At 50.3% G+C, this 9,693-nt stretch overlaps 1 protein-coding gene across 1 annotated transcript; it reads left to right on the top strand.

The window, feature by feature from the left end:
* Window positions 1–533: 533 nt before the first annotated feature.
* On the top strand, window positions 534–9,262 carry BCL6 (B-cell CLL/lymphoma 6). The gene is made up of 9 exons (XM_010022513.1): window positions 534–574; window positions 1,605–1,772; window positions 2,836–3,057; window positions 3,195–4,178; window positions 4,716–4,897; window positions 5,999–6,166; window positions 7,438–7,568; window positions 7,980–8,117; window positions 9,020–9,262. The coding sequence occupies exons 2-9, from the start codon at window positions 1,612–1,614 to the stop codon at window positions 9,161–9,163; spliced, it is 2,130 nt and encodes a 709-aa protein (XP_010020815.1). The 5' UTR covers window positions 534–574; window positions 1,605–1,611; the 3' UTR covers window positions 9,164–9,262.
* Window positions 9,263–9,693: the final 431 nt, after the last annotated feature.

Genomic DNA, 9,693 nt, shown 5'->3' with positions numbered 1-9,693 from the left:
GCTGGAGTGAGTGTGCATTCTGAGAAGGACAGCAGCTGTTTCGGAGGGTTGGATTCAGGCTCTTTCCAGGTTTCTGAGCAGAGTGGCAGCAGATGTTTGTGTGTAAGTCATACCTGTTAACAAGGTGCTGGGAATATGGCATTGGTCTTGGATGTGGCACCAGCTGGGAATTTGATGTTGGCAGGGGAAGAGTTATCTCCAGAAGAAGTGGTGAGAAAATTCTCACTTGACTTCCCTTCCCCCACCTGCCTTTAAGTTCCTGAGTCATGGAAATGAAAATCTCCTTGGCATACGCCCATGGTTTGGGCTAGAGGGTGTGGAAGAAGCTATGATTGGATTCTCAAAGCCTGTGGTTGTGATAAGAATGTACTGTACCGGAAGAAACAAATGTTAACCTTACTGGAGAGTAGAAGGTTTGTTATCTCTAGCTTTTATCCAAGTGATACTTGAACGAAACAGCAGGCTTGTGTCCTGCCACAGCCAATTCATAATTGCCAACTAATGTGGCGTTTGTTTTCTTGTGCTTTATTTGTAGGTTTGAAAGAAACTTTTGGACTGTGAATTGAGGCATTGGGTATGTAAATCTAAATTTTGTGCTTTCCCTTCCAGCCTCCCCCCTCTTCCCTTTACCATGTTGAATGGAGGTTTCATTAAACCCAGCTGGAATTTGTTTTCGGGAGAGCAGCTGCTCTGTAGAAAATACTGTACGTTCATATGCCGCTGGGGAAGGAGGAGGATTTGAAGTTGTGGGAGGGGGTTGATCATGGAGGAGTTTGATGCTGAGGATGCACATTCCAGCTCAAACTTTAGGCACAGGGAGATGTGGGCTTCCCTGGGTGCTAGCTGGGAGGACACCTCTGAGATGGGTCAACAGGCGTTGTGTTGAGGCAAGGCTTCGTGTTCCTCGATTAACTCAAGCCTTGCTCACTGGGAGAGACTGGGCTGCGGTGTGGGTAGCAGCTCAGCAGGTTAGATGGGTTCTCCTCGTTGCCATCACCAGCTCATTGGGAAACTGTGGACAAGTCTTCTCCAGAGTAGCCACCACTTGGGAGCAGGAAAGTAGTTTGCTGATGGATGAGGGTTGGTGATCCACTGTGGGCTGAATTTTCCAGATGTTGGAATCTTCTTTTGGGAGACCTTATGGCTTGTTTTGATTCCTGTGGCTAGATTTTCAGCCAGCCAGAAGGCGAGTGAGGGGGATGGCTTCTGAGGAAGATCTGCAGGCTAGGAAACTGTGCTGGGAGCTTCATGGAGATGAACACAAGTGGTGGTGGGAGGAGTGGGCTGGGGTGGAGCTGCCATGGGCGAGGCAGGGAGAAAGAGGAGCTGGTTAGCTAATCTTCAGGAGGGTCTGGTTGCCTTCACTTGCCAGTTCATTGGGTGGGACTGATACATGCCAGGTCTCGCTGTTGGCAGCAGCCTGGCAGGTGCTTGGAGGGGTGCAGGGCTGTTTGCCCTGGGACCAAGGATCTAGTGCTGTCCCTGCCAGCAGCAGATGGCTGTCTGAGCATATCCCAGAGCACCAGCTGTCTCTTTGCTGTGTTTAGGGTACTTGCCTGGTCGCTTCTCCATTCCCATCCTCCTCCTGCTTCTCTTTCAAGTAGACTCAAGATGGCCTCACCAGCAGACAGCTGCATCCAGTTCACCCGCCATGCGAGCGATGTCCTCCTCAATCTCAATCGCCTCAGAAGCCGGGATATCCTGACTGATGTCGTCATCATCGTGAACCGAGAGCAGTTCAGAGCCCACAAAACAGTCCTGATGGCCTGCAGGTGAGAGCAGGGTTCCCTCCTTGCCTCCCTTCCCTGTTCCGTCTGCCTTTGGCCATCAGCAACACTGCTGCAGCACTGAGGAGGTTTCTGGGGCTTACAGACAGGGAAATGGAGGCAGAGAAGCAGAAGTGAAAGGGACCGCGAAGAATTTTGTACCTGTAACAGGATTAGAGCTGAGACTCCTTGCCTCCAGCACAGTGCCCACACCTCTGTCTTCTTTGCACACCCACATCTGCCCACATGCAGCCCACGGAGACAAACAGGAGCACAGCAGATGTGAGGCATATTCCTGAGGTAGAGCTCAAATGCTCTGCGAAGACAGGAAAGGAAAGGGAAGGGTGGACACTCACTGGGGTGAGCGAGTCCTCTGTGACCGCAGTGTCCCCTGCTGCTGCTATTTCTAGAGCTATTCCTCCCTGGCTGCTGGCTGAACCCACCTTTGTTGATTTTTCTTCCAAGCCTGATGGGGTCTGAAATCCCTTTCCAGCTCCTAGGATTGCTGGAATTGCTTCCTAGTGAATGGTGAATAACATCCCACCATTACCCAGTTGAATTACAGCAGATGCCTTGCAGGGTCTCCTGCTGACAAGGTATAAAGATTTGGAAAAGCAAAGGTCTGACTACAAAGACATCTGAAAATTATTTTGCCAACATTTCCTTTTTTTTTTCTTTTTTTTCTTTTTTTTTCTTTTCTGGTCAAAGAGTGAGCATGGATGCCCCAAGAGGCTTCTGAAAGAAATGAGTCACAGTGGGAAGGGGGTTTGGTAAGAACAACAACAACAAAAAAAAAAGGAATTTCTAAATGTAGGCAGTAGGGAGTTGTTGAGCGGGTGAGATCTAAAAGCAGGCTGTTCCAGTTGGGAAGAGTGCAGTGCAGAAGATGCTTAGTAAGCCAAGAAACCAAGCTTGATAACAAGGGGAAAGCTCACTGAATTCTTTAATTGCCATCTCTTTCTCCCTTCCCATTCATGAACCCCTCTCTGCTAAGGGATTTCAGACAAATTCCCCTTTCTTCCTCTGAATTGTCATAACACTCATCATCTCTCCTGTCTCCTCTCTGCAGTGGCCTTTTCTACAGCATCTTCACTGACCAGCTCAAGTGCAACTTGAATGTCATTAATCTGGACCCTGAAATTAACCCTGAGGGGTTTTGCATCCTCTTAGACTTTATGTATACATCCCGCCTGAACTTGAGGGAGAGCAACATCATGGCAGTGATGGCCACAGCACTGTACCTGCAGATGGAGCACGTGGTTGATACCTGCCGGAGGTTTGTCAAGTCTAGGTGAGCACCGTGAGTGTAGTTCGGAGAGCCTGAGATGGTGTGTTTGGGTGGGAGTGGGGAGAACTGGCAAAGTATCTGAAAACTTATCCTTAAGGGCTGCAAATGACTGTGTTTCTCTCCTTCTTGCCTGGTTCCAGTGAAGCAGAGATGGTGTCTGCTGTGAAGACACCAAGGGAAGAGTTTTTGGCTGGACGGATGCTGAGCCACCCAGAGGTGATGGCTTACCGGAGCAGAGAAGTCTCAGAGAATGGCATGCCTCTCCAAAATGGGACCCTCTGCAATGGGAGGGCCTTTGCCCCTGGCTTGATCAGTGGTTTGTCTGGATCCCCCATTTCCTACCATGGATACAGCCCTCTCCCTCTAAATAGCTTCCTTGTGGATGATGAGCTGAGAGAGATGAGGATGCCTCTGTCTGAACTCTCGAGGGCAAGTGCCTTCCCCAAGGAGAGGATCCTGCCATGTGACAGCTCCAGGACAATCCCCACCGAGTACATGAGAACCATTACTGACATCTCAGCCAACATGTGCCACGCTACCATCTATGCTCCAAAAGAAGGTGCTGCTGAAGAAGCCAGGAGCGACATGCACTACAGTGTAGCCTTTGGCCCCAAACCTGTTGTCCCTTCGATCCGAAACAATCCCTATTTCTCTTGTGACAAAGTGGCCAAAGAGGAGGAGCGAACCTCTTCAGAGGATGAGATCAGCCAGCACTTTGAGCCCACCAACACCCCCCTGGACCGCAAGGGACTCATCAGCCCCCAGAGCCCCCAGAAGTCAGACTGTCAGCCCAACTCACCAACCGAGTCCAGCAGCAGCAAGAATGCCCGTATCAGTCAGAACTCCAACTCCCTCTTCACAAAGAGCCCCACAGACCCCAAAGCCTGCAACTGGAAGAAGTATAAGTTCATTGTCCTCAACTCACTCAATCAGAACACCAAACAAGACAATGCTGACCAGAATGAGATGGGAACCCTTTCTCCTCGCACCTATGTGTCCATGTCCACTTGCCAGCCGTCCATGGAGCCAGAGCATCTCAACGTTCAATCCCCCGCAAAGATAAGCGTGAGTGGAGAAGACTCTACTATCCCGCAAGCAAGCAGACTCAACAATATTGTTAACAGGTGAGAAGATTCTGCCTCCCCAATCCCCCTCCCTGAGGACACAGGACTCACTGTGTTGTTGGTGAGGGTTTGTAAATGTGTGAAATATCTGTAACATTGGGCTGGGGAGTCCAGCCATGAGCAAGTGGAAGCCTCTGCCTTTGGTGTGGAGCACTTCCAGTGACATCAGCTGGGTGCCAGCCATCCTCACAGTAGTGGTGCCAGCCTAGCACCTGGACTGGTGATGGAACTAGGAATGCGGGGTCCAGAATGCCTTGAGCTTTTGGTTGGCTGTAAGCATTGGAACGGCCAAATTACCAGGGAAAAGTACACTATCCTCTGAACCTGGATGTTCCTGGAGAGCTTTGAGGCCATTTGGTGATGGGATTGAGGCTCAGGGACCTGTTGTTGATCAGGGCTATGCTGTGCATCTTGCCACAAAAGCATCCCCATAAAACATGTCTGTCCTTTGTGTCTGGAGGAGTGCAAACAAGGGCCCAGTAGTTGAAGCACAGCAAAAGCCTTCTCACAGTTCTCTGTGTTGCTGCCCTTCCACAGGTCCCGGGACGGGTCCCCTCGGAGCAGCGAAGGGCAGTCCCCGCTGTACATTCATTCATCGAAGTGCAGCTCCTGTGGCTGCCAGTCACCACAACATGCTGAGATGTGCCTTCATACCCCTGGCTCAAACTTCGGAGAGGAGATGGGGGAGACCCAGTCTGAATACTCTGACTCCAGCTGCGGTGAGTCTTGCATCCCTGGTCGCCTTTTCAACCAGCAGGCAAGGGGGCTGTGCAGTCTGGGGACCCATCCATGCAACACCCTGTGTCCACACAGGCAGCCAGACCTGTCCCTGATGCTGGTGGATCCCAAGGTGCTTTACAGTTCCCTCTTAAGTGGCTAACCAGCTGCGTGCATGCATGTGAGGGACACGCGTACATCAGAATTGCTTCCTTCCTCCTGTTCACCAGCACCATCTAGATATCTTGTGCGGGGAGTTAGTCACCTGCTGCAGACTTGTCAGCTAAGGACAGGAAACAAAGTGCACCCCACCCCCCAAACCACAGGAGAACAAGCTTGGCAGATGTAATGACCCTAATGAGCATTAGGCAAGATAGTGTGTCTCATGCATCCATCATGATGTCTTAATTATCGGGAGTCTAATGCGCACATCTGGAGAAATGCAGATAATGAGGCTTGCAATCCTGTTGCAAAACTCCATAAGCCCAGAGACAAGTATCTGTGCACCCATCTGCCTGTAGCCCAGGGAGGGGGAATGCAGAACTGTCACCCGCAGTGTGGGCAGAGATCCATAGAGGGAATCCCACTGTGGTGATGCTCAAACCTATATAGAGCACTTAAGAGTTAGACACCCTCCTACTGGGGGGACCTGCCTTGTGCTTCATATGACAATGGTCTTCCCATGCTCAAGGAAGACATCTGTACATGTAAAGATTTAAGAACTCTAATGGTGCTGGGGTTGCTCCAGAGCTGAGCATCCATCCCTCAGAGGATGCATGATAACTTGGGTGCCTTTCAGAGGGTGGACCCCTCTGAAAGATATCCAGATGAGATGATGGCTTCTTGGAAGCAGCTTGTGTCACACTGAAGGAGAGATGGCTCGTTATGACTTTGCTCTCTCAAACCATGTATGTTGTTGCTGTGGGCACAAAAAAGTCAGGAGGTAATGGCATGGTGCAAACACTGCTGACCACAAATGCCTGCACTCGACTTCTTGTTCCAGCACTCGCTATCTCTCTCCAGCATCCCAGACCCATCCCGTGGCCCATCAAAGAGCAGCCCATGCATTGCCCATCTCATTGCTTTCCTCTCTGTCCTTCCAGAGAATGGAGCCTTCTTCTGCAATGAGTGCGACTGCCGGTTTTCTGAGGAGGCCTCTCTCAAGAGACACTCTCTGCAAGTCCACAGTGACAAGCCCTACAAATGTGACCGCTGCCAGGCCTCCTTCCGCTACAAGGGGAACCTTGCCAGCCACAAAACCGTCCACACAGGTATGGTGCTGGCCACTGGGAAAACTTACTGGGGAGGCTGTAAGTTGCTGGGCATGTGGGCATCTATGGCTGGGTTTGTCCCAGGTGCATCCTCCTCTGCTCTGTGTCACAAATTGTCCATGATGGGAAGAGCAAGGTGCTTTTCTTGGCACTGCTAGGGATCCCTGGGGCAGAGCACCAATCCTGGGAAGGAGGGAGATGCTGCCTCTCCTCACAGCAGGAGGATGGAGGTCAAACTCCTTTGCTGTAAAGCACTGGGCACCACCATTTCTAAAGGCATCTTGCAAAATGCATGGCTGGGAGCAGATGCATTACCTCCAGGTTACTTAGTGGTAGACTTAAAAATAAAAAGAACATTTAGGGAGAAGTCTGGAATTTTTTTCCCCTCCATCCTAGAAATGCAGATCATACTTAGCCTGGCAGAAACTCTACTGATAGGAAACTCTGTGAATGGATGGACTCTGAATCAGCACAATGAAAGCTGAGAAAAGAAGGGGCTATTAAGGGTTTGTTTTTTTTTTTTTTCTGACAAACCTAGGGATTTTAATTTTTTTCTTTTCCATGCTTTTATTAATGCTTAACATGTTACCAACCAGTTCACTAGCTGGGGAAGGGAGGTCTGGGCTGGGACTCAGTGCTGCTGCACTGAATTAGACACAGATCCCTGCATTCTCAGCAGAGCTCCAGGAGGGCTGTGCAGGCAAATAAGATGACACAGGTGCTAAGGCAGGGTTTGAGGTTTGAGTTAAAACTGTTTTGCAGCTTCCCCCATCACCAGGGGCCACCAGCAGTGACCATAGCCAAAATAACTACTTGGGAGCCAGGTTGCTGGGCATGCCTTGGCTTTCAGCTCTATCAGCAATCGTCGCTCCTCTAAAGAGGTGATGAATTGCCGAGGCAGGATGTGTTGGGAACCACAAGGTGCCCAAAGGGAGCCAGGTGGCCCTGTGTGGCTTACTGATGGAGGAGTGATGCTGTTCATACTCGCTGGCATAGTTGCCTGACTTTCTCCCTTGCCCTGAAGGCTGCAGCTCACAGCCTGAAGAAGAAAAGATACCTGGCAGTGCCTGGGTACCTCATGAGCTCACCCTGAGCTGTCCTGACTGATGATGCTTGTTCATAGCAGTCTTCAAAAAGGACAGGAGTCAGGGCTAGTGCTTCATGCTATTGGGGTATGGCACCTGAAGGGACTTAGCTTTGGGGAGCACCATGGATCATGGGGGCTGAGCATGCCTGTACTTAATCCCTCCCCTTTTTTTCGGGCCCTGCAGGAGAAAAGCCGTACCGCTGCAACATCTGTGGGGCACAGTTCAACCGGCCAGCCAACCTGAAAACCCACACACGCATCCACTCCGGAGAGAAACCATACAAGTGCGAGACCTGCGGGGCCAGATTTGTCCAGGTGTGCATGGCCTCTGGGACCTGTGATGCCTGGGGAGGTTGGACATGGCCAGATCTCCTGCCCAAGACCAGTGATAACTTCATGGCAGGGAGGAGACTGATGGGCCATGCTCACTGCCTTGGGCAGATCTTCCCATGGTGTTGTGGTATAAATATGGATCTTACAGTCCATGTGGGCCAGTTTGCTTTAGTAGGAAGGAAGCCTGATTAATGTTTTTAGCTCCTCCCCTCCATTTGCTGTTAAGGATTGGAGATACCAGACATGAGACGCATGTTGTTCTGACTCCCTGCTAGAACCCAATAGACCGAAAAAAGATGGCTGGGCATAAAGCTGCTCCTGGTGGGATGCCTTTGCTCTGGATGGGATGCCCTCATCCCTGGCGCTGTCCTCACCTGGAGTTGCTCTCTCTAGGTGGCCCATCTCCGTGCTCACGTCCTCATTCACACCGGGGAGAAGCCGTATCCCTGCGAGATCTGTGGCACACGCTTCCGGCACCTGCAGACCCTCAAAAGTCACCTTCGAATCCACACGGGAGAGAAACCATATCATGTGAGTAACTCAGCTTTGTGCGTGTGTGTTCTCAACCGGGGCTGGGGAACGATGCTGCCAAACCTGGGGGGCTGGGAAGACACCAGAGCATTCACATGGGTTGGTTGCAGCACCCAGTGCCCTTCACCAGCCATGTGAAGCCCCACGCGAAGGTCGCATCCCTGCTCCTTGTGTCCGTCCCCCTTCCATGCATTAGGTGATGCTGACATGATATTTTGTCATGAACAGCTGTGTTGGAAATACTAATGTGCAGCCCAGGCTGGGTATATCTTAGCTGCTCTTCTTTTCTTCTATGTCATCTGGAAGAGGGTCTCACTTGTCCAAATAACTGTGGCTTAAATTACAGCCGCCTGCCGTGCACAGAGATGGGGGAAAGGAGTGGAAAGCCCGGCTTGCGGTCCGCAGGCAAACAGCCTGCCCTGCCCTTGCTTGCAGCCTGGGGGCTCCCAGCTCTTTGCTGAGGCTTTTCCAGCTTTTTGCATCTGCTAGAGAGGGAATTGGAGCAGGGGTTATCAACCAAACATCCCTCTGGAGCCACCCAGCTTGTAGGGGGTCAAAAGCAGCTCCTGAAATAGTTCCATGGCTGGTTTGAGCATCTAGATAAGGAGCTTGGAGCTACATCCATCAGATCCAGGGTCCTCCCCTAAGGGACTTGAGCCTCTGTGCATCGCATAAACCAAAATGTGCTGCTGAAAGCCTGGGATGGGGTTTCCCTAGGTGCCACTTCTCCCACCATGTTCCCACTTTTCCCTCACCCACCAATATAATGGGCTTAGCATCCTGAGGGAGCTGGCAGAGGACAGGCGTTTGCTGTGTGACACCTGCCCTGAAGGGAAGGTTGTGTTCCCTACCAGCCCTACCATCACATTTCACACCCTTTGCCTTTTCCTCTTGCCCTGCAGTGTGAGAAGTGCAACCTGCATTTCCGCCACAAAAGCCAGCTGCGGCTTCACCTCCGGCAGAAGCATGGGGCCATCACCAACACCAAGGTGCAGTATCGCATCTCAGCAAGCGAGGTACCTCCAGAGCTCCCCAAGGCCTGCTAAAGCAGAGGATTTCCCAGGAGGAGGTTGTCTTGCCACGGGGAAAAGCTGTCCAAAGGATACTTGCAACACTTCAAAACAAAAAGGAGAAAAATTAAAAAAAATAAAAAAGAAAAAATTCATCACATGATGGAGTGCCTCTAAACCCATAGTACAGATAGGTGGAAAACCATTAGAAATCTAAAAGAAATTGCAAATACACGGGTTTTATTTTTCCCAGTTATGTGAAGCGGAAAGAAAATTAAAATTATTCAGATCTTACTGTATATAAAACGTAAAATTAAAATAGTCATTTTAAATGTCTGTGCAGTGGAGTGTTGATAAACTCTGGAGTCTAACCTTCACAGCCTTTGCCGTTTGAAGATGAGGAATGTAATGTTGATTTATGGGAACAGATTTTTTTCTTTTGTATGCAAAATGTGTGTGTTCTTTTAAAGAGAAAGTATGCTATTAAAGAGAGGGCTTTAACTTTTTTAACCAAAGGTGAAGGAATCTATGGCAGAGTTGTAAATATATATAGATATAAATATATA

Source organism: Nestor notabilis, unplaced genomic scaffold, assembly GCF_000696875.1.
Source record: "Nestor notabilis isolate BGI_N333 unplaced genomic scaffold, ASM69687v1 scaffold32669, whole genome shotgun sequence".
Taxonomy (NCBI): Eukaryota; Metazoa; Chordata; class Aves; order Psittaciformes; family Psittacidae; genus Nestor; species Nestor notabilis.
Note: the sequence above shows the minus strand (reverse complement) of the source record. Positions and strands in the feature narration are given on the sequence as shown.